The 25,236-nt window shown below is 41.0% G+C and overlaps 1 protein-coding gene across 7 annotated transcripts in view; it reads right to left on the bottom strand.

The window, feature by feature from the left end:
• KIAA0319L (KIAA0319 like) overlaps positions 1-25,236 on the bottom strand; it is a 124,053-nt gene that overhangs the window by 98,175 nt on the left and 642 nt on the right. For 5 of the 7 annotated variants that reach the window (XM_008965033.5, XM_008965032.4, XM_008965030.4 and 2 more), the window contains exon 2: positions 22,551-22,720. In XM_008965033.5, the coding sequence (XP_008963281.4) occupies positions 22,551-22,692 (142 nt within the window). In that variant the 5' untranslated portion in view covers positions 22,693-22,720. Of the gene's footprint in view, positions 1-6,975; positions 7,094-22,550; positions 22,721-25,236 lie in introns of those variants that run through there. The other 2 variants (XM_055095518.2, XM_008965035.6) reach the window with 2 other exon arrangements.

The following is a 25,236-nucleotide window of genomic DNA, read 5'->3' as shown; positions in this document are numbered from 1 at the left end:
CCCACTAGGGACCTGGGGGATGCATGGGACTCAGTGTGCATTCCCTCTCTGGAGCAATGCCATCACACAGGCTCCAGGGATCTCCCTCTGCCAGTATCAGGGCCCACAAGGGTCAAAGCACTCTCTCGTGGCTAGGATTACAGGAGGTGGTGAGAACGTGGACTGTTGGGGATTGCTCACTTATTCTGTCTCCACGTTGGGAAGCCCCTCTGGCTCCCAGCCAATCTTGCCTGGGTTATCCACCTCGCTTCCCTCTCCCTCAGTGCCTCATGTGTTTTCTGTCACTTCTCTACTGAATTCTATACCTCTAGTCGGTCATCTTGAAAGACTCGGGCCCTTATATCTTCGACAATGACTACAAGTAAAAAATGTGAGGCCTAGGAAAAAGCTAGCTTCTATAAAAGAAATGTGAGGCCCAGGGGAGGTTAGCGGGCTATAGTGTTGCTAATAAAACTAATCTCAATGGTTTCCAATAAGAGGAAGAGGTAGGCCTGGCGCGGTTGCTCAGACCTATAATCCCAGCACTTTGGGAGGCCAAGGCAGGCGGATCACTTGAGGTCAGGAGTTCGAGACCAGCCTGGCCAACATGGTGAAACCCCAACTCTAAAAAAATACAAAAATTAGCCAGGCGTGGTGGTAGGCACCAAGTAGCTGAGGCCGGAGAATCACTGAACACAGGAGGCAGAGGTTGCAGTCATCAAGATTGTGCCACTACACTCCAGCCTGGGCGACAGAGTGAGACTCCGTCTCAAAAAAAAAAAAAAAAAGAGGAAGAGGTACTCCGATCTCTCAGTTCACATGTTTAATTCGTGGGATTTTGACTGAGTTTTTAAAAATTAAATGTTATTTAATGTTGTTACATCATGTGTTCAATAATAAAAATACAAAAAGAAAAAAACAGTTCTTTTTCATCCATTCCCTGAATCATAGTTCTTTGTCTTAGGTGGTTAAAAGACAGTTAACATCTTAAATGATTCTAGTTTCAGCTCTAGGTCCATCATTTACCAGATAGTTAACCTTTGAAGAATAATTTAACCTAAGATTAAATTTTCAGTGTTGATACTCTTGGGACAAAGAGTTCATAAAAGGAGGAAGCAGAAAGGCATTGGTAGAGTCAATATTGGATTCTAGAAGTAACTGGGATAAAAGGTAAGATGAAAATATACTCCAATTTTAGATCAGTTCCTCTCCCTGCCCACGCTGCCATACCCTGGCTCTGCTCCCAGGGCCCAGGCAAAAGCAATATTAAATCTTTACAAAAAATGGCTTACAGTTGGTAGAACCTTAGACTGAAAATCTTTTGGGAAAGTCTGGAATGCACTGTTGGTAGGAGCATGTAGAAAGCTTACCCAGGGTGAGAACAGTGGAGCAAAGCCAATCCCCCTCTTTCTAAAATCATAGCAAAGCAGAGAAAGCAGTGCTCCCATATGTATTACCTGGAGGATCCCCAAAACAGGAGGCTCTGGAACTAGCAATGCTTACTTACATCACCACCTCTCAAAAGACAGAATTCTAATATATCTGGCACAAAATCTAGACCAGGTTTCATAATTCCAAGTAGCAGAGTGGAAAAGTCTACAGGATATATGAATTATTGCCAGAAGAAATTCATTAAATACTTTTAGAAAGCTGTGAACAACTCTGGAAATATTTAAAGACAGTGCTGTTGGCTCTGGCATTCTTAAATCTCAGGTAATAAGCTTGGCTTCTCAAGCAAACTTGAAAACTGCCCTGGTTAGCAACCAAGTAGGGAGCAGAGACAGAACGTCCCCTGTTTCAGGAGTCATACTGTTAGTGTCCAGAAATGTACATTCTAACTAAATTCATCAGACTGTATCCCAAAGGAAAGGCTGTGATGGTGGAAATAAGAGTAGAGAGAATGAGCTACCAGTATTATTTCAAAAAAGAAAAAAAAAGCAGTTGATAAATTCTTCTCTTCGGTGGGGTTTTCGCTGCAGAAACAAATACATGGTTAGAGTATTCTGTAGAAAAAATTTGCAATTAATATTTACCGTCATTGAAGCTAAAATTCTTTTCTTGAAATCTCACAATTTTCTAATATGGTCAAGACTTCATTCAAAGCTTTCCCTTGATAATTATACCTATAAATGAACTATTATCAAGGAGAAAGGCACAGCCTTAAATTTGTCTCTTTATTCAGTAACTGAACTATGGCTCTACACCACCCGTCTTCCTACAGCTATCATCAAAAGTATGCATTCTCTCAGAAGCAATGGGTCTCAGCCAAGATGGCTGCCACATGAAAATGAGATAAGCAGGCACATTATCAATCCCAAAAACAACTCACAGGAACCATTCAAAAACAAACCTCCTCAGGGGGCACCCTCCACCTCCCTTTTGACTGTCAGCATGTCTGTCACCTGCACACCCACTAATAAACAAATACAAAAAAAATGGTTCCACTTTACTCTCCACATCAGTTCTACCCTGCAGGGGTTAGCACATTCAGAAACAAGGCAGAGAAGGTAACTAAATCCTTTGAAGGACACAATCAGGTATTACGAAGTTTGAAAAAAGCCAAGGTAATAACCATTGCCCTCTCTCCTCCTTTTCAAAAGGGGTAACATTTTTTTCCTCAATTACACACAGGTTGGATTGAAAGGTGGCAGCTGCCTCACAAAGCAGTCCTTTGAAAATAATTACTACTCACTGCCTTTGCTATGTGCCTAGCTTTGCTAAGAGTACAGTTTTTTAAATGTATGGTGTAGATGATTTGCTGAAACTACACTAACTGCTACACAAGAATTAATAGGCTTTGTGTACATATTCTGACTTCTTTCCCTTCACTGTGGTATTTCCATTTTTCCTAAAGATCATTCTGAACAAAAACAAACTCCTCATGGAACTACTTGCCCAACAGATACATATCAGCTACTATTCACACTAACTCTTGATTATCTGCTAGATGGAAAACAAGCTTCCAAGGACTCAATCACAAAACCTGAATCTTGCAGTACTTTGCTGGTTAAGAATGCTTAAAACAGCAAGTCCTTTCCTATAACACTGTCACTAAAAAGCCTCAAAGATACTGGATTGTGACAAACTGTTGAAAAGAATAACAATCGGTGGCCGGGCGCGGTGGCTCATGCCTGTAATCCCAGCACTTTGGGAGGCCGAGGCAGGTGGATCACGAGGTCAGGAAATCGAGAACTTCCTCGCTAACACAGTGAAACCCCATCTCTACTAAAAATACAAAAAATTAGCCGGGTGTGGTGGCAGGCACCTGTAATCCCAGCTACTCAGGAGGCTGAGGCAGGAGAATGGTGTGAACCTAGGAGGCAGAGCTTGCAGTGAGACGAGATCGGGCCACTACACTCCAGCCTGGGTGACAGAGCGAGACTCCGTCTCAAAAAAAAAAAAAAAAAAAAAGAAAGAAAAACAATCACAAGGTCAGGAGTTCGAGACCAGCCTGACCAACATGGCAGTCAAAAAATCAGCCAGCTGTGGTGGCGCATGCCTGTAATCCCAGCTACTTAGGAGGCTGAGTCAGGAGAATCGCTTGAACCCAGGAGATGGAGGTTGCAGTGAGCCAAGATCACACCACTGCACTCTAGCCTGGAAGACACAGCAAGACTCCGTCTCAAAAAAAAAAAAAAAACAAAAAAAAAAAACAATAACAGTACCCAGTACCAGAACATCTCCCTAGAAGAGGGCAATATTTATAGGCAGAAGAGTAGGGGAAAGTCCTTTTACTCTACCTACTTGAAACAGAATACTTATACTTCACAGGCTAAAGAAAATATGAAAACCACCCTCATTTAGTCTAGGTGAGAAAATAAATTCATTCCCCAAGGTAATGTTCATACATGTCCCTCATAACATTGAGTTGAAATTTGTTTTCAAACAAAATCCCCTATCAAGATCAACAGCCCTATTCCACAATTGCTCTCATCTATCTTTTGGCCCCCACCCCAAAAATCTGTGGTTAAAGCTTTAGTTCCTAAGGCTGAGATTCCTGCATTTGAATCTCAACCCAGTCACTCCCTAACTGTGTCATCTTGGGTCAAATTCCTTAGTTTTTTCATGTGTAAAACAGGAATAATTTTAACAGTACCTACCCCACAGAGTTATTAAAGATATAAAGGAGAAAATATATGCAAAGTACTTAACATGAGCCTGGCATATAGTATTAAAAAGCTCAGTATATATTAGTTGCCATTATTTATGTTGTTGTTGTTATACTTCATTTTAGCTCGGCCACCACTTTTTCCAGGAAGGCTTCTCCCATGAAACCTTCACCCCAAGATGCCTCTCTTCTGTGCATCCTACATATACCTCTATCATAGCATTTCTCTCACCACATCATATTTGTTTGTCTACCTCACACACTCTGCCCTCTTTAAGTGCTGGGGTTGTATATTGTATGTGTAGGCCCAGAAAGATGCTTAGCACATAGTAGACATTCAAGGAGCTTTCTTGTTAATTTTAAAAGTTCACCCAATATTTAAATAAATTTGTGGGATTTTTTCTATACTAACAAAATCAAGCAAAAGATGTCAGCTCCAATATGGAATATCTTGAGTTATAGTCATTTGAATCAGATCCTTAATGTTAGTTAATTTCCTTGGCTGAAAGAAGGAAGAGGCAAGAGAGAAAAGTAAAGTTCCTGGTTCACTAACAAATTAGAATGAGCTTTTCCAATTAAATTGGGGAGTGCACTGAATAGGAAATATGAGAGATGTGCAAAGAAAGAAACTGAAGAAAAGCAGAGTGGATAAAAAACAGATAACTGAATAATATAACCAGCTGGGAAACAGCCTTTCCTGTCTAAACTCTAAACTAGAAAATCCTTTCAAATCCCAAAGAAATCTTTCCTCATGAAAGGACCAACCAAATTTCAGCTCCCTGAGCTACCTATTTCAGACCATTCGACTTCACTCAAAGGTGACATAAGCCTTCACCATGAAAATTTCTGAACAAATCAACTGTGGAGAATAGCTTCCCAGTTCACCTAGGCAAAGAGCCATGCATCACTGATGACATCTAGATCCATTCACCTTCCCTTGTCCTGAGTAATGATGAAAAAGGAAAAACAGAAAAAGATACCTCAAAGTTCTGGTCACCTAGGTGAAAACAGGGAAACCACTCTATCACAATTCTAATGCCTTTAACTTCTACCTAAAACAACTTAATAAATCAAAAGTTTGCATTAATTGGATACAGGTGCTATTCCATTTCAAAAGACCCATCTGCCAAGGTTTAGCCCAAAGGCATTTTTCACAGCCAAGTATTAATCAAATCACTGGTGTAGCTGAAAATAGCTCTCCTACCATAAAGTCACCTGTTCAGAAACAATCCAGTCATCAAGGGCTTTATAATATTTAAAGGCAGATTGAAGGCAAATGATTAAGCTATGCACTTAAAAAAAAAAACAAAACTGTAACTAGGGGGTTACACTGCTGCATATGATGTACTCAGAATCTCCTGCTTCGCTTTTTCTCCCACCACCTTATGACTAAAAGACTCTGGAGAATGCTGTCAGCAAGGAGAGCACGCCTCCAAGCCACAGCTTGAAGGAGCCCACACCTCTCTATGTAATACTGTCTTTGTACTTCAAAAAGCACAGGTATTAAATTATAACAGATAAACTTTTGCCTATACATAAAAGTGGTTCTAAAAAGAAAGAATTGTTTTTCTAAAAAGAAAAGCACCTAGATATGATGTCGTGAATCTAGCAATTCCCTGTGTAGCCCACTTGTAGATGGTATTGTTAAGAATCTGCAGTTGATTGCCATTTCTCATTGCAGTTATTACCGGCTGATAAATTATTTGCATTCAGCACAATCATACCAACCTCCCTTGGAAACCCACACAAAGAACCCTGAATCAGAGCACTATTTTGTTTTTTGGGAAGGTTTTTCCTTTCCTTTCCTTTTTTTTTTTTTTTTCTGGCTTGTTTTGTTGTTTTTAAAGAGAAGGTCATTTAGAGGGCCGCAGCAGAAATATGTAAATTAAACAGAATTGTAGGCTTGGGAGGAAGTAAGGAAATAATATAGCTAGCCATGAAGTGTTATTTCAGCAGATATGGCCAATAGAGGAAAAGTTTATATCAATTTACCCATTGAAACTCTCTCTTTTTGGAGCATTATGTAAGCGCCATTAAAAAAAAAAAAAAAAAAAAAAAACTGCAGTGGGCTGAACTGGGACATGTGAGGACTCAATACAACCAAGCTTCAGATACTTAAATATCTCGAACCACTTTTTGCTTATAGCAAATAAAATGCAGAGCTACAGATGCTTTCTCATCTGTGTGTAAATGAAAGCAAAACTGTGTGAGTAGTTAGTATTCTTAGAATTTTTGAGAGCCAGTTTATTTAAATTAAATCAAAGCCAATCTGTATCTGTACAGAAATAATTTCTTAGGGCTCTTATTCTCTAGACTTACAGAGCTGTACAAACTCTTCCCTCTATCCCTCCCTCTAAGATAAAAAAAAGTGAAAAGAGCTCTGTGGGTTAAAAGCTACTTCAAATGAATCTGGGAGGAGGAGGTTCAAAGGGATTAGAACATCCCATGTCTTACCAGCCTGCTATAAAACAGGGTTCAGCTATTCTCTGCCCCATTCTTTGTGTTCCCATAGCACATCTTGGAATTGATCATGCTTCTTTATGTTTCTACATCTCTCTCTGCCTCCATAGTGTGACCTCTCTAACGGCAGGAACTTGGTTTTATTTAGCCTGATATATTATTTGTTGACCTAAAATGCGTGTATCTATAGTATATATATAAAATACCTAGATATTAATTATCATTAATAATGTGAATTAAGCATCCTAGAGAAGGTACAAAAATGCAGTTAGGCCAGGCACAGTGGCTCACGCCTATAATTCCAGCACTTTGGGAGGCCGAGGCTGGCGGATTGCCTGAGGTTAGGAATTCAAAACCACCCTGGCCAATACAGTGAAACCCCATCTCTACTATAAATACAAAAATCAGCCAGGCATGGTGGCACGTACCTATAGTCCCAGCTACTCGGGAGGCTGAGGCAGGAGAATTGCTTGCAGCTGGGAGGTGGAGACTGCAGTGAGCTGAGATCATGCCACTGCACTCCAGCCTGGGCAACAGAGTGAAACTCTGTCTCAAAAAAAAAAAAAAAAAAAAAAAAAAAAGGCAGTTAGCTTATTTTAAGGCACTGACTGAATGTGAGATAACACATATAAAGAGCCAGAGACCACAAATATTAGGAGAATGTAATCTAAGTCAACACCATAATGTGGCACTGACATTCGCGTAATTTCATATTGTTTGGTTTATTTATGGCAATCATGTGGCTTTTAATAGACTTCATTTTTCTGACATGTTTTTACATGTGTTTTTTTCTTATACCTCCATTTTCAACTTAATTGTAAGTCACATTCTACTGACAGAAATGAAAATATGGGCAAATTGGTCAACATTCCTGACTGCCAAATTATCTAGTATAGACTATCTCTAACTGCACGGAAACTGGCGTTTCCTTATCCTCATCTGTATAATGGCAACATTTCTCTGCTGCTTCAAAAAATGGTATTAATTCTAGGCAGGGAAATAAGAACACCCAAATGTTCTTCACTGTCTCTCTCTTTCTTTGACACACACACACTACCCACAGGGACACAGCAAAGCCCTGGAAACATATCGTACACATACGGCCTTCACTCTCCACCACTTCCTCTCCACTGACAGAGGCAGCCATGCTGCCAAGGTAGCAACCCCCACATGAAATACAAAAGAGTGGAGGCGAAACAGCTCAATCAAAACAGCTTGGGAACGGAAAGGAGGGTATGCTTGTCAGAGAAAGTCTCCAGGGATAGGCCAGAAAACTTTTGTTTCTGCCTTGAACATCCTGAGCAAATAACCCTGTTCCAGGTCTGCAGACCTCAGCTCAGAGGCCAACTCCTCCCTTTAACTTTTCACAGAAGGTGTAATAGGAAAACTCGCTGTTATTTGAAAAGTCCATTGTGAGAAATGTCAGAGTGCAGCTTATAAGCATACCCTGGGGAGCACAGCTGAGAGCAATTTTGAAAACCAAGCAGTTAGAAACTGATGAAGTAGAATGCACAGGTAGAAGACAGCTTGGCACTGCTTCAGCATATGGGGCTGCTTGCTTCAGGCCAGATGCCACAGACTGACCCAGCAGGATGCAGATTACTCAACTTTCTGAGATGGAAGCTGGCTCTTCAGCTTTTCTCTACAAGGCTGCTTCATTTATTCTGATTAAGATTCATTCACTGTAGCCACCCCACTTCCATAAGCCTCCAGCTGACTCTGGTTGCCCTCAGTTAAGGACAATAAACATTGAGCTGTATCAAAAACAAACAAACAAAAAACAGAGGAGCCATTTCTTAACAGGCAGGATGGCAGTCCTCTTGAAATTGTGAACTTGAATCTGAAATTAAGGCTACAGAAGTGAAACTGAATCAATGTTACCCCCCACTCCATCTCCCAGGTCTGGTAATATTAGTCATTCCCCTTATTACCTAAAAGTGAAAGAATTCATAAGCATACATTTATTTCAAACTCAAATGTGCTGCTGGATTAGAATCAAAACATAATGTTAAGCCAGTTGGAAGAAAGAGAGCATTCCTAAAAATCCTGTCATCTGCTGAGAGAGTTTAAAAAGGGGAACTGAAGTGAGATGCACTGGGCACCCATCTTTAGGGCAGAGTCTGCAGTGGGTAGAGTTCCAGATAGGCCTTGGCTGGCATTCCTCCCTGCTTCTGTTTCCCTTTGGACAGCGTCTGTGATGGCTAACTCACCATTCAGGGACATTCATAATTCTTTCTCTTCTTAGGGCATTTTATAGTTTCCTTTTGTGATTGGCCAGGGAAGTTCAAGATTTATATAATTGGTGCTTGCTTCATGCTAAGCATTGGAATGGTTCACCTAAGATCCTGAGTAACAAACCTGATGCCAAAAGGGCAGAAGCACCCTAATGCAGAAGACTTTCAAGTGCTGATGGGCTGGGTGTATCTAACACCCATGAAATCACCACAGGAACACACTTCCAACTTGGGGGCAAAGGCTGCAGCTATAGCACTCTTTCCACATTTCCAAATAACCACTCTAACTGCTTATTCAGGAAATGTGGATTATTAAAGGTGAGAGAGACAGAGCACTGGATAGAAAGGAAAACTGGAGATATACCATCTTGTGGACAGGAACTTCACTTACATAATTCTTGGCAGAAGGTTATTCTATTAAGACCAGCTTGAGACATCAAATTGTCTAGTCTCCTACATTCCCAGGATTCTGCAAAGAAGACTAGGTCTCTATTGTCATGGCATTACCTTGGGACCCTAGGGAAGCCTCAAACTCCTTGAAGGGAATCTTGATGTCAGCAATGCCATCCCTCTCAAAGGGAATTTCTGTTCCCTAAGAATGGCAAAGGTATTAACAGACTGCAAGCTTCATGAGGGCAGAAACCGTATCTGTCTTGCTCACCAATGTATTTATTTTCCCTTTTTTTTTTTCTTGAGACAGTCTCACTCTGTGGCCCGGGCTGGAGTGCAACAGCGTGATCACGGCTCACTGAAGCCTCGACTTCCTGGGCTCGAGCGATCCTCTTACCTCAGTCTCTCAAGTAGCTGGGACCACAGATGCACACTATCAAGCACAGCTAACTTTTTATTATTTTTTTGTTACAGGGTCTCACTATGTTGTCCAGACTGGTCTCAAACTTCTGGCCTCAAACGATCCACCTGCCTCGGCCTCCCAAACTGCTGGGATTACAAGCATGAGCCACTGCGCCTGGTCTTACCACTGCATTTCTAATGCCTAGGATAGCAGGCACCTGATAAATATGTTTTGAAGGAAGGAAGCACAGGACAAACTCTGCACGCTACTTCTTTTTTTTTTTTCCTTTTTTTTTTTTTTGAGATGGAATCTAACTCTGTCACGCAGGCTGGAGTGCAATGGTGCAATCTCGGCTCACTGCAACCTCTCCCTCCTGGGTTCAAGTGATTCTTCTGCCTCAGCCTCCTGAGTAGCTGGGATTACAGACATGCACCACCACACCTGGCTAATTTTTGTATTTTTAGTAGAGACGGGGTTTCACCATGTTGGCCAGGCTGGTCTTGAATTCCTGACCTCAGGTGATCCACCCACCGCAGCCTCCCAAAGTGCTGGGATTATAGGCGTGAGCCACCGCGCCCAGCCTACAAACTACTTCTAACCCAAAACCCAAAAGTGTTGTTGAATCAGCCCCAGTCAAAACACTGTCCTGACCAAAGACAGAGCCAACCTGGCCTACCACAAGGCCTTGCCAAGCATGGGCACATATCAGTTTTGGGGGAAGTGAACTAGGGCAGAGAGCAAGGTGGAGTCGTGGCAGCAGAACAGAGTCCTCTTCCAGAGGAAATGTTTCCTTAGCTGGGGGAAGAAACAAGTGGCCCATCATGCTCCTCAGTGGCATATTACAATCACGGAAAATGCACAATAGAATTCATTCTGTCATGGGCTTCAATTAGTCTCAGACCTGTAAAGCTATATGAATGGAGGCCTACTTTCCCCAATAATACAGAAAGGCCAGCTGCCTACCTCATACTTAATAATGTGCAGACAAAGCTCCCACTGGACAGAGGTTTAAGAAGCTAGCAGAGAACTCAACCCTCCTGCCTGCTGGGTCATCTGGCGGTTAGACAAGAATTTAACCATATTAAACTTTTACGTTATTGCTAACAATTGCTGAGTTTTATTTATGTACCTGGGAGTAGGCTAAGCCCTTTGCATGAATATTTTATTTAATACTCACAATCCTGTTAAGAGGTACTGTCACTTCCATTTTATAGATGAAGAACCTGATGGAAAGTATGTTTCAGTAACAGCACCCAGTACATTATAAAACCATGACTGAGACTTGTCTGACACCCAAGTCCATGCTCCACGCCCTTGGCCACTCTGTCTCCTATCTCTTGCTCAGTTGATGAAAAGGCAGGTAGTCAAGACCAATTCTTACAACCTCTCTCTGGAACTTATCCAGTACTATCTGGAGTCAAAAGTGGCTACAGGACCTTAACCACATGGGCTTTTCTTAGGAAAGCTGTTGGAAGAAGGATCAGAAAGAAAGTTCAAAAGGTAGGTCCTCAAATCAAGAGCTATCCATTCTGACCCAAACCCTTCACTACTGTTCATCTGAAAATAGGTGTGCACAGGGAAGAGCTGAGGCTTAAAAAAATAAAAAAGTGTCCAAACACTAACCACACACATAGTTCTTGACTATGTTCCTGCCAGTTTCACACAATGCCTTGAATTAGAAGCTGTTCCAATTACTGAGATTTTAATAAAATATCCAAAATAAGCCAAAAGGCTATGCTTCGGCCCTGCAATTGTTGTTTGTTTTTATAAACTCCTCTGCTGTTTTATTATTTCCTCCCTTAAGGAATTCCTGAGGAGAATAAATTTAAGATAGTTTTTAAATTGAGTTGGATTTACTGCCCAATTATGCTAATTTTCTCATCCCTCTTCATTTTGTCACACAAATGGGGAAGTAAGTTTATATTTGCACAGGTCTTCTAAAGGGCAAAAAGAACCCACCAAAATTATGGTTTTCCAAGATAGTAGGATTTAAGATGATTATCTTTCATTAAAGTGTTTAAGCAAGACACAGTGATTTAATTTCACTGACAGAGAGACCAACTTTAGCAAATTCTGATTGGCCTTACTTATGTCAATTAAATCGTGATATAACAAGATACCATAGACTTGCTCAATGCTAGCTGAATTTTAGAATCAAAAACCTTGCATGGTTTGTGTTAACAGCCAGAAAACTCTACCTTCCCCCAAGTGACATGTACTCAAGTCATTATCCTACAGTCTGAGGAGACTGATTTAGGATTAATAATTTATTACCTTACTGTACTGCAATGTAGTTAAGAATATAGGACAATTTGGCAGGAGAAAGTTCCTGTTGAAGACTCATTGCTGTAAGATATATTCCATTAGTCATCTGCCTCAAGTTGGGTGCCCAACAGATACATGAGGAGTAGAGATATAATGCCACCTAAAAAGTCTCCTGAAAATGCTTTTCCCCTGAAGATCAAGACCAATGCATATTCAAAATATACCATTCTCTTAAAGGAAAAAGACACCACTGGCTCTGACTGGTACAACAGAGGCTACAGCCCTCAAAGTAAGGGCAAACGAGTCAAGTGAGGGCAAGGCCTACAGGTACCCTTTTCCTGCCAGGGACACTTACTTGGGTTCAGGAATACAGGCAGGTATGAGAACAACAACAACAAAAAAAGGCAACTAGTGGTAAAGAGACCTCTTGCTAAGGCAGGAGGTGATTTTGTCCCATCTGCAGTCTCTGTAGAGGTTGAGGGTGATAATTAATCTCTCCCACCCAGAGTTTGGGAATAATTAAAATACAAAGCATGTCAGTTAGGTGCAGATGAAGATCAAAATATTATCTTTATAGTAAGTGATAAGGATGACTGGAGAACATGGCTGAGATGTGTAATCACAAATGGCCTTTCTTATACTTTCCTATACTGAATTCAACTTACCTAACTGGACAAAATGCAGGCTGACCTGGCATGGGCAGACCGGCTACAGCATGGAAGTGGGACAAGACATAAAAATCCTGAAGACTGGGCCGGGCGTGGTGGCTCGTGCTTGTAATCCTAGCACTTTGTGGGGCCAAGGCGGGCAGATTGCCTGAGCTCAGGAGTTCGAGACCAGCCTGGGCAACACAGTGAAACCCCATCTCTACTAAAAATACAAAAAATTAGGCGAGCATGGCAGCATGCACCTGTAGTCCCAGCTACTCGGGAGGCTGAGGCAGGAGAATCGCTTGAACCCGGGAGGTGGAAGTTACAGTGAGCCAAGATTGTGCCACTGCACTCCAGCCTAGGTGACAGACTGAGACTCAATCTCAAAAAAAAAAAAAAAAAAAAAAAAAAAAAAATCCTCAAGACTGGCCACTCCATACAATAGGATTCTTTTCTAATCTCATCAATCAGAAAAATCACTCTGCCACTCATGGAGTGAGTCGGAGGAAAGGCAGAGGATATAGCAAAAATTACTCCCCAAAACTTGTTCCCTCTTGGGGAGTGAAGTGCCCACTTAACAGGCTGAGGCTGAAAAACAGAGCAGGAAAGAATGTTCCCTAACATGTATATTCCAAGGTACATTATCTTTAATCCAACAAACCTTTATTGCTACCTACTACAGCAGGTATAGTGCTAGATGCTAGAGATGTAACTATGAGTAAAATAGTTTCATGGAGTAGACAGACACATAAACAACTAATTAAAGTAGACTTCTGCTCGAAGCCATAATGGAGTAGCTGATATCAGACTCACCGTCCTGCCGTAAACAACTACAAAACTGGACAGAAGATACAATCCAACTGTTTTTAGTCAGGAGATAACAGGCAGGGCAAGGTTGCAATCCTGAGAAGGGAAACCTGAAGTGAGCCCCATAACTGCCCAGCTGTATGTTAAGGGACAATTTCCCAACCATGACATAGGGAGCCGGAACCCAAACAGAACACATGGGTCTCACTGAGCCCAGGAAGCGGAGATGTGAGTTTGGCTAGAAGGTGAGGGGTAAGAATTTGAGAGGAAGGAGCTGTGAAGAAAGGGGGCCCCAGAAGTCCAGTGGGAGGGTCCCCTGCCAGTCCGTGGCTAGACTACAAAGGCATGCGGCAAGACCACATGTTTATTAACTAGATGGTAGATGCTACAGGGCTGAGAGGGAGACTCACTAGAGGTCAAGCAGTGCCCTCTAGGGGGGCAAGAGGAGCATGCTGGAACTCTGGCCCTGCCAGAGTGAAGAGTGAAGCAATCACATTAATGCCATACACCAGCAGAGACACCAGAAAGGCCTCACCTTAGGAGTAAGGACCACACTCTAGAGCAAAACCTACTCTGAACCTCTCCTCACAAAGCCTAAGGCCACACAGAGTATAACATGGTATAATCATAGAGAGATGCATAGATATTATGAGAACATTAGAGAAGTCCACACCAGGGGTCTCAGGGAAAGCATGAGAAAGGAGCTTATGTTTATCTGAATTGGAATACATCAGGCAGAATGGTAATGCCATATGCAGAGAAATGGAGCCCTCTACACAGAAATGTGAGATGAACTGTGACATGCATGTGAAGGACAGAAAAGAATAGAGAATGACTCAGGCAGCCAGGTGCGGTGGCTCACACCTGTAACCCCAGCACTTTGGGAGGGTGAGGCAGGTGTTTGAGACCAGCCTGGCCAACATGGTGAAACCCTGTCTATAGTAAAAATACAAAAATTAGCCGGGCGTGGTGGCAGGTGCCTGTAATCCCAGCTACTCAGGAGGCTGAGGCAGGAGAATCGCTTGAACCTGAGAGGCAGAGGTGACAAGTGAGGAAATGAATGAGACTGCCCAGGGAGACCACAAGTGGGACAAAAAAGGGTGAAACAGAACCCTGACAAACAAAAGATGTAAGGGAGAGAAGGGAGTGGGGGAAAAATAATTAGAAAGTGCTGTGCATTGGCTAAGAGGAGGACAAAACAAAGCATGGTGTAACTTAAGGCAAGTGAGGAAACGGTCTCAAGAAGGTAATCAAAGGTGTCAAATGCAGCAGAGATGTTAAGGAAGGTAAGAAATAAAAGCGTCCAACTAGGAAGATCAGTAGTTACCCTGGCAAAAGCCAAGGTTTGGGCAGAAGCCAGACCTTACTGAACTCAGAAGAGGACGAAGGTGGGAGAATGGAAATAGCAAATGTGGTCTACTCTTTCAGAAAGCTTCACTGACTGCAAAGATCAAGTCAGGGAACTGGACAGCAATCTTTCATGAAGAACAGTGCCTGCCTCAATAAATATTTATTGACTGAGTAAGTAATTTTAAAAATGAACAAAAGAATGAAGAAATCTATACCCATCCAGTTGTTTCTCTAGTCCTTGTCTCCAACTGTGTCAGTTTGTCCATCTATAAACTGAATCGTATTAGGCCCAAGCCAAGTTCCATTTCCTCCATGAAGCTTTCCTTGATTTTTCTAACCTTCAACAACCTTCTCTACTATAATAGAAAAGATGAATAATAACAAGTGTTGGCAAGGATGTAGAGAAACTGGAACCCCCATACTTTACTGGTGGAAATGTAAAATGGTGCAGCTGCCGTAGAAAACAGTTTCTCAAAAAAGTTAAACCAAGAGTTACCATAACATCCAGCAATTCCACTCCTATATATAAATATATATATAAAAGTGAAATTTTATATATAAATTTATATACATATATAAATAATGGAATTGCTGGATCATATATATATTATTACATGTTTATATACAAGTAGTGGAATTGCTGGATCATATATATTATTACATATATTATATATATGATCCAGCAATTCCACTATTTATATATGTAATATATACATATATAATTACATATAATTATACATATATTATACGTGATTATATATAATCCAGCAATTCCATTTATATATAAATTTATTTCATATATAATTATATATAAATTGCATATATATTTTACTATAGTGCAATTGGATATATACATATAGTGGAGTGGAATTACATATATACGTTTTATATATACATATATACATGATCCAGCAATTGTACTATTTATATGTAAATACATGTATTTATATATACAGATACCCAAGAAAATTAAAAACATATGTTCAAACAAAAATGTATACATAAATGTTAAGAGCAACATTGTTCATAATAGCCAAAAAGTAGAAACAACCCAATGTCCATCAACTGATGAATGGATAAACAAAAGTGGCATATCCATAAAGCACAGTATTATTCAGCCATAAAAAGAAATGAAGTACTGATACCTGCTAGGATATGGATGAACCTTGGAAATATTATGCTAAATGAAATAAGCCAGACACAAAAGGCCACGTATTGTACGATTCCATTTATGAAATGTCCAGAATAGGCAAATCCATAGAGTCAGAAAGCAGATTTGTGGTTTCTAGTAGCTGGGGGAGGAGAGGATAGGGAGTGACTGCTAATGGGTACAGGGCTTCTTCTAGGGGTGAGAAAAAAGTTCTGGAATTAGATAGTGGTATATCTCAATTTTAAAAAACTTCTTGGCCAGGTGCAGTGGCTCACGCCTGTAATCCCAGCACTCTGGGAGGCCAAGGTGGGTAGAATGTTCAAGGCCAGGAGTTTGACACCAGCCTGGCAACATGGCAAAACCCCATCTCTACTAAAAATACAAAAATTAGCCAGGTGTGGTGGCGCACCCCTGTAGTCCCAGCTACTCAGGAGGCTGGGGTAGGAGAATTGCTTGAACCCTGGAGGCTGAGGTTGCAGTGAGCTGAGATCGTACCACTGCAGTCCAGCCTGGGCAACAGAGTGTGACTCTGTCTCGAAAAAAAAAAAAAAACTTCCTCTAATCTCTCTACTACAGAACATCTAAATTCTACCCATCTCTTTAGGACTACCTCTACTTGTTTGTATTGAATGAAATTACTGAGAGGTTCTTTGAAGACAGAGTCTCATCAACTTTCTCCTGGACTATTTCATTAACATGCTAATGGATACCCTAACCTCTAACCCTGACCTCCCTCCCTTTTCCATCCATCTCCATCTCCACAATTACCACTTTTCTATACTCCTGCAAAAATTATTCAGAAATTTACCAGTATTATAGTATATTTAATACAGTATTAATAGTTTTATATTTAATACTAGCATTAAAGTATTATAGTGTTTGCCTTAAGAGGTGCACAAGACAAATCCCTCGGGCATGAAAAGAAAATATTAGAACTCTTCATATTTGCTTCTGTCAATCCCTTTAACATTTTGTTTTTGGCATCTCTTACACATACATAAGACATTAGTATAAAATTACGTGTTATAATGTATAAATTTATATACAGGAGTACATTCTCAATTTTTCAATGGATTAAAGTGCATCATGAAAAAAATTTATAGACCATCTACCTAAAAAGTTTAAAATTGAAGCTTCTTAGCATAGCATACAAGATCCTTTGTGACCTAGCCACCACCTACCTCTTCTGGAGCTGCCATACCAGCTTTGCTCTTTATATTCCAGTAGTGCTAAACTGCTTGTGGAGTTTCTTCTATATACCAGGCTGTTTCACTTTTGTGCCTTTGCTCTTGCATTCCCATTGCATGGGAATACCCTTTGAATCCTTCAAATTCAACCTTCACAACTCTGTTCAGGCATCAGCTTCTCTAGAAGATGCTTCTCTAGAAAGAACTCCTTAGAGCACCCTCTTTGCCTCCAAGCTAAATGCTTCTCCTACGGTTCCAGTAGCACTCTGTGCGTTGCATCTTTTTTTTTTTTTTAAGAGACACGGTCTCCCTCTGTCACCCACACTGGAGTACAGTGACATGATCATAGTTCACTGCAGTCTTGAACTCCCGGGCTCACGTGATCCTCTCATCTCAGCCTTTTGAGTAGCTAGGACTACAGGTGCCCACCACCACCGGCTAATTTTTTTTTATTTTTGTAGAGATGAGGTTTCACTATGTTGTCCAGGCTGGTCTTGAACTCCTAGCCTCAGGTGATCCTCCTGCCTCAGCCTCTCAAAGTGCTAGGATAAGCCAATGCACCTGGCCTCTACCTTTTCACTTGCTACTGGTAGTTATTCCAGAGAAAGGATTGTATTGTACTAATCTTTATTATCCTGGTGCCTAGTCTAGAAGCAGACTCCTAGTAAGTTCTCAAAAAATGGTTCTGAATTGAATAATTTATCTCTGTACTCAAAATACATATTAACTAACTGTATAATCTCCTTCCCAGAGGTAGGGAAATGTCAGTACAAGTTTTCATAGCCAACTGTTAGCTCTGGGCCTAAGGACATTGGCTTCAGTGATTCTCCCTGTTTCAGATTTCTAGGGCCAATTAGGTCCTTGCATCCCCCACAAACATGCACACATAACTCTTCAGATGTATACATTCTTTCTTTGTATGTGTTAATATATTTGTTAAGATTTTAGTCAATCTTGTTGGTCTCAAAAGCATTGGTCTCCTTAAAGTGCCTTTCCATATCTCTGCTCTGATTTTGTTGTTTTTAAAGCTTAATTCTCAAAGAACAATTCCCTTATTGGTAATTTATTAATTTATTCAGTCAACAAATATTTTATGCATCTACTATGTGCCTTGGTACCCGCTAAGAATATCCAGCATAACTAAAAGAGGCAACATGTCTGCTCTCAAGAAGCTGACAATCTATTGTAGGAATTTCCAAAACTCCTGGGATCACTTCCTATTTGTCTCCAGATGAGAATCCCCAGGTCCAAAACGCTATTTTTCAAGCCACTTAACAATAAAATTAAACAGAAAAATAGCCATTCCATGGCACACAAGGAAAACACAGACAGACCATCTTTTATCAAATTGTAATCAATGCTTTCTAACAGTAGGGCTTCAGTACTGAACCCAAAAGTGGAAATAAAAAAGCTCACCATGTCTAAGTCAACAGCTGCCTGGGGCTCTACCAAAGATGGAGCAAACTCCTAAGTGGGAAGCAGGAGTGGAGGATAACTGCAGAGCTGCCTTAATTTGGTTAGTTTTTCAGAAATAATCCATGAGCTAAATAACAGCAGGAATCAAGAATGTATTTTATCGGAAAAAAATGTAAACACTCAGGTAAACACTGAGTAAACTCATGAGTAGAGAAATACTGACTCAGGCTCCCACCAATAGGTTTTTGCTGTTATTATTTTGTTGTTGCTTTTTCAAGTAGGTTGTTTTCCCCCTTATATAAAAAGGAATACAAGTATACCAAAGAAAGGCCTGGAAAACACAGAAAAATATGAAGAGATAATCATTCCTCTAGTCAAAAAAATACATATTTAGTTGTACATCTTGTTTCAGACTGTTTTCTATTACATAATTTTTTCTTCTTTTCACAAAATTGACAGCATATTGAATATGTAGTTGCATAACTTGATTTTATCATTTAATATTAGGAGCATTTTCCCGTGTACTTTTTTTTTTTAATTATTAAACATTTTTTAATTCTAAAGAGACAGGGCCTCACTATGTTGCCGGCTGGTCTCAAACCCCTAGGCTCAAGCAATCCTCCCATCTTAGCCCCCGAGTAGCTGGGACTAGAGACGTGTGCCACCACACCCAGCTTTTCTTTTAAAATATGAATTTTAAGACTGGATAGTATCCCACCATGTGGAGATGCAAAGATTTCACCTCTCTCCTATAATTAAGCAGGTTTTAGCAATATTTTGCAGCACAGAATAAATGAGTGTTGATGAGTGCTCTCATTCACAACTATCTAAGTGTATCCTTCAGATAAATTCTTAAATGAAGAATTAAGTCGAAAAATATGAATTTTTTTAGGGCTCTTGATATTTATGCCAAGAAGTTCTCTTTTCAAACTCCTCAGCACTATATGAGGACAACCACATCACCCCTTGGCAGCACTGGATAGTTTTACTTTAATCTTCATCAATATGATAGATTTAAAAGGATATCTCATTTTAATCTGTCGTTTTGACTGGTAATGAGAATGAACATTTTAAATATATTCATTTTAATTTCTTATTTATGGCACTCTGTTTATGCCTTTTATTTATTTGTTCTTTTTTCCTTTCAGATGGAGTCTCGCTCTGTTGGCCAGGCTGGAATGCTGTGGTGCGGTCTTGATTCACTGCAACCTCCGCCTCCCGGGTTCAAGCGATTCTCCTGCCTCAGCCTCCTGAGTAGGTGGGATTACATGTGCATGCCATCACGCCCGGCTAATTTTTTGTATTTTCAGTAGAGATGGCGTTTCACTATGTTGGTCAGGGTGGTCTTGAACTCCTAACCTCAGGTGATCCACCTGCCTCGGCCTCCCAAGGTGCTGGGATTACAGGCATGAGCCACCGCGCCCAGCCCTATTTATTTTTTCTATTAGGATATTCCTTTTAAAAAAAAAATGGGAAGGAGCTCCAATTAAATCAAAGTATATAACAAATACGTCTGTCACATGTTGCTTGCATGTTCCCTCAATTTGAACATACATGGCTCTTGATCTTTTAATTTCCATGATAAAAGCTCCAAATTTTTCTAAAATAGAACTGGCATAACCTAATCCCCACCAGAACTACACCTAACACCACCACCTTTGCACTTCTATACTTAATTAGGGTGCTGTTTTTAAGCACCAAGCTCAAGGTTACTAAAGACTTGCACAATGAGCCTACAATGCTGTGTTTAACCAAGTGCTAGATTGGAAAGCACAGAAAGACTTGGAATTGCTTCTTTGTCCTCTATACTTTGAATCCCTCAAATAGGAAGCTGCTTACCATGGTACTGGGTAAAAAAAAAAAAAAATTGCCACCAGGCATGGTGGCTCACGCCTGTTATCCCAGCACTTCGGGAGGCCGAGATGGGCAGATAACAAGGTCAAGAGATGGAGACCATCCTGCCAACATAGAGAAACCCGGTCTCTACTAAAGATACAAAAATTAGCTGGGTGTGGTGGCATGCGCCTGTAGTCCCACCTATTCGGGAGGCTGACGCAGGAGAATCACTTGAACCCGGGAGACGGAGGTTGCAGTGAGCAGAGATCGCACTGCGCCACTGCACTCCAGCCTGGCGACAGAGTGAGACTCTGTTTCAAAAAAAAACCTTTGGTCCTCCAAAACATCCCCTATGGTTGGAAGGCAGAGTACCAGAAGAGAAAGAGTATGAGCTCTACAGTGGACAAACCTGGATTTAGAATCCTAGCTCCATCATGTTCTTGCTGTGTGACCTTGGCCAAGTCATTCTGCCTCTCTAGGCCTCAATTTCCTTATCTATAAAATGAGAAGAAAACTATCTATTTTTGGGTTATCACGAAGATTAAATGAGATAAGGTATGTAATGTTTACAATTAGGAGTCTGGTATGTGGCAGGTGTGCTTCAAAAAATGTGATTTACACCAGGCATGGTGGTTGGTGTCTGCAATCCCAGCTATTCAGTAGGCCAAAGTTGGAGGATCGACTGAAGCCAGGAGTTCGAGACCAACCTGGGCAAAACAGCAAGACCCCATCTCCTAAAAAAATGTAAAAATTAGCCAGGCAGACGGGTGCAGTTGCTCACGTCTGTAATCTCAGCACTTTGGGAGGCCGAGGCATGCAGATCACTTGAGGTCAGGAGTTTGAGACCAGTGTGGCCAACATGGCAAAACCCTACCTCTACTAAAATAAAAAGGATAAAACATAAAAATTAGCCAGGTGTGGTGGTGTGCGCCTGTAATTCCAGCTACTCGGGAGGCTGCGGCAGGAGAATCGCTTGAACCTGGGAGGCAGAGTTTGCAGTGAGCCGAGATTGTGCCACTGCACTCCAGCCTAGATGATGGAGTGACACTGTCTTAAAAAAAAAAAAAAAAAAAAAAATTAGCCAGGCATACTAGCTCATGCCTGGAGGCTGAAGCAAGAGGACAGCTTGAGCCCAGGAGTTTGAGGCTGCAGGCAGCTATGATCGCACCATCGCACTCCAGCCTGGGTGACAAGACCCCATCTCTTTTTTTTAAAGAAGTGATTTTTCCCTATTCTGATGGTGCTAAATCAATTACTTATTTAATTCTAATGATCTTATATAAAATGTTGACCTGAAATAGTCAGCTGTCCCAGCAAAGCATCATCTGGGGTAAAAAAAAAAAAAAAAACCATGTAGATCAGCTTTCTGTCAAGTACAACTTCCACTGCTATAATTATGCAATCATCAACCATCACTGCAAGACAACAAAAACCCCAAAGCTGATGTTACTGAAATTGCTAAATACAATAATTACTAGGGTCTCAAAATCATGACCACCAATTCCTTTAGGAAAGCAACAGAAATCTTTGTAATTATAAGGGAAAAAGGCTGATTAGTTATCCCAGACGGTGGTCTCTACAGCAGAAGGTTTTTGGTCACTGGCCAGAATGGCAGCATACACAGAAATCTTTCTCATATTGCTGTTTTCTCACACTCATACTATGAAAGCACAATATCAACAAAAGAACTTGAAAGAAAGAAACAAAGGGCATTCTCCTTTGAAATTTAGCCTTCTTGGCACTGATTCCTGGCAAGAGGCTTTACCCTGGTGAAATAATCTCTAGGAGGAAAGCATAGTCTAAAAAATCTATCAACATAGCCCCTCTCTATGGAAAAAGTAAGGAACGCATTTTTCCCATAAGTGTAGATTCCTTTAGGAAAGGAAAGGAAGCTCAAGACCAGCCTGGGCAAATAGCAAGACTAAGCACCCATGCTGAGTGCTGTGCTACATGCTTTAATTATACTATCCCTCAAATCAAACCATGAGGTAGATATAACCCTTCCTCAAAGATAATAGGTAATTTGCTCAAGGTTTTATAGACATTAAGTGGAAATACCCAGTTGACTTTTATCAAGTCTTAAAACGGTTGTGCCAATTCTCCCTTATGAAAAAGAATCCAATTTAAACTCTGGTTCCAAAACAAAACAAATAAATAAACCCAACAGACTGAGTATTCACCAAAAGGATGACCATTTCTGTCAATTAGCAGATTGTTTTTTCTGCCTCCTAATAGTCCTTAAAATGAACTGAGGGACTCACATAAAATGCCCTTTTCTAAAAAAAAATATCTTAAATCTATAAAGAAAATGGTACCTGTTGACAACCACAGAACGCTGAAGCAAAAGCAAGTATAAAACAGGTACAGGCTTCTCAACCACTTCACAGATGTCTGCCAATAATATCCTGATAAAATCCAGGAAGCAGGATTTGGCTTGACTCCCAGCCTCTTCTCCATGGCCCTCCAGACAGGCAGAACCAGTACACTAGAAGGACAGAAAGAGAAGAAATTACATGCCGAGTAATTAATAATTAATTCCTGGAAATGTGGAATGCTAGAAAATATGACAGATTAGGGGAAAGAAAAATTTCAAGTTTGTCTTTAATGGCTCAACCCTGCCTATAAATTTTAAACCTGGGCTTTGAGGTGGCCTATAATTATCAGAATAACAACACAGCAAGGGATATCAAATGAATCCACTGAAAACTGAAACTTTATATTCCTTTTTTTTTTTTTAATCTAATAGTAAATCACCTATGTGGTAGAATGGAAAGAGTACCAGCCCGCAGACAAGAAGATCTCTGAGTTTTAGTTGCAGTTCTGCTACTAACAGCTTTGTGACTTTGACCAAACACACTTTCTTACTTTTGAGGAGAAGAGGTTGCACCCTCAGAGGTAAAGTAACCTGAGGGTTATGTCTGGCCCAGTATTTTTTAAATTTCTGAATGCAAATGTCTTCAGGCAGGGCATGCACTCTCCAGTCTGCTACTGTCTCCGCCCACCACTATTATCATGAAAATCTATTCAATTTACACCTCAATGCTACCCACCCCAATCCCTGCATTCAACAGATACTTACATCAGGCACTATGCTGGCTACTCCAGAATCTAGGGGCTGGATTATTTAGGTCTCTTCCAGCAGAAAAACTCATTTACCATAAATTTTTCCCCTCATATAAAACTTTGCTATATTGTCTAAATTAGTACGTAAATATTGGCAACATTATGAGGGTTGACTGAGTTCTGAAGAAGCAATTCAAAAACTTCTGTCCAACTATGTACCTGTCATCTACATCCAGCAAACGACACAGGCTGCCAACCCCTAACTCCTATCCACGGCCAGCATACAGGGAGATCAGCATTGCCTGGGCTGGATACCAATGCTGACTAATACCAAGAAACAGCCACAGACATACACACAGCTGCAAAACTAAGGTGCAGCCCACCCAAGAAAAGGCTTTTGCAGAACCACATGCATCTGAAGGACTTCATCGTTCTCATTCACTTCCATCCATTCCTGTTTCTAGTTGTTTTGTAGTTGTATTTCAGGGAGCAGGGGGCAGAAAGGAGGTGTGTGGGCCAGAGACATGTTCAAGAGATTATGAAATGGAGCCTAAGTTAGAAAGTACATCCAGCAATTTCTCTAGCCTCCCAAGAGGGAACGAGTGAGTATGCATGTGTGCGTGTATGTGTGTGTATGAATCTTACCCAACACATTTCTGCCTACCACAAAAGGATTTAAAACTCAAGGTGACTCAACAGCTGTCATCAATAGCCTGACAGGTGGGTGGGAGAAGCAGAAAAGAAATGAATAGCTTTTGAAAAATGGAGTAATAAACACCACTGGACTAACAAGCTGATTAGAAGTGCCATGTCTAATAAATCCTGCGTCTAAGAGAAAGGCAGAGTTAATTTCATTTGAACTCCTAACCAGTCATTCCTCTGAAACCTATAATTGCCTAAGGGCACAAATCACTGCTAGGGTCCAGTTAAAGGCTTGCTGACCAAACGCAAGAACAACAACACATCACCAAGATCCGAATAGTTTGTTACTGAATCACAGGGTAACAACCCAGGGAGAGAACACACACCCCCACAATACTTGACAAATGAAAATCTAGAAAAGCTCACAATAGTTCTGGCATTTAGGGCGTTACAAGTACACCCAAAATAAAAGCACTCTCTGTTGCAGCAGCTGTTCAGACAGAGCAGGGGGTAATGTTTACTTAATACTTCAGGTTGATGGGGGATGTATCACAGTTCAGTCTGTCAACTACATACGTGGAACTCCATTTATGTACACAGCGATAAGATATGTTTGAACAACGATGGAGCACGTCTGAAACAGCCTATTCAGTTGGTATGAGTAATCGAGAATAAAGCTCTTTTTTAAAAAGTCTCAGATATTTGGGAAAGTTACAGAACAGACTGCCATGAATAGCTTTGCTTATATTTGCAGACACTGTTTTCCAAATAGCTGGAAAAATGAACAGATTGTTCTGGGAGGTCGTCTTTCCAATTTGTTCCTAGTTTTCAGTCTGTTAATCACAGGAGAGAGCACAAGGAGAGTCAGCTAATGCTCTTCACTAACTGCAACTACTGTCAGTTGGACACAACCACTATGAGACCAGAAGCCAAAGAGTTCCTGGAATCCCGCCAGAGATTATCAATTTTGACTTCCTTCATTTCACCTTTGTGCTCACTGCAGCCACTACAGGACCCTCTGTGGGGCATAATTTTCAAAATCCTAGATGAGGCAGGTTTCACATTATAATGGACACATCGTGCTCAACCCCATCCCCTCTTCATTCTGCACCAACTTTCTATCTCGGTGGAGAGACCAAACATCAGAGACAGCAACTAAAGACTAGGCTGCAGAGGTCGAAGGTGGAAGAAGGACGGCAGCGCCCCGAACCCCGGCTGTCTGCCTGGCTCTCAGGGGATGGAGGGAGCTGCATGATAGGCCCAGGCCCGAGAGAAGCGGGGTTCAGCCTGGGACCC

The sequence above is a fragment of the Pan paniscus genome, chromosome 1 (assembly GCF_029289425.2).
Source record: "Pan paniscus chromosome 1, NHGRI_mPanPan1-v2.0_pri, whole genome shotgun sequence".
In the NCBI taxonomy this organism is placed as follows: Eukaryota; Metazoa; Chordata; class Mammalia; order Primates; family Hominidae; genus Pan; species Pan paniscus.
The sequence above is the reverse complement of the archived record's forward strand: the minus strand, read 5'-3'. Positions and strand labels throughout refer to the sequence as shown.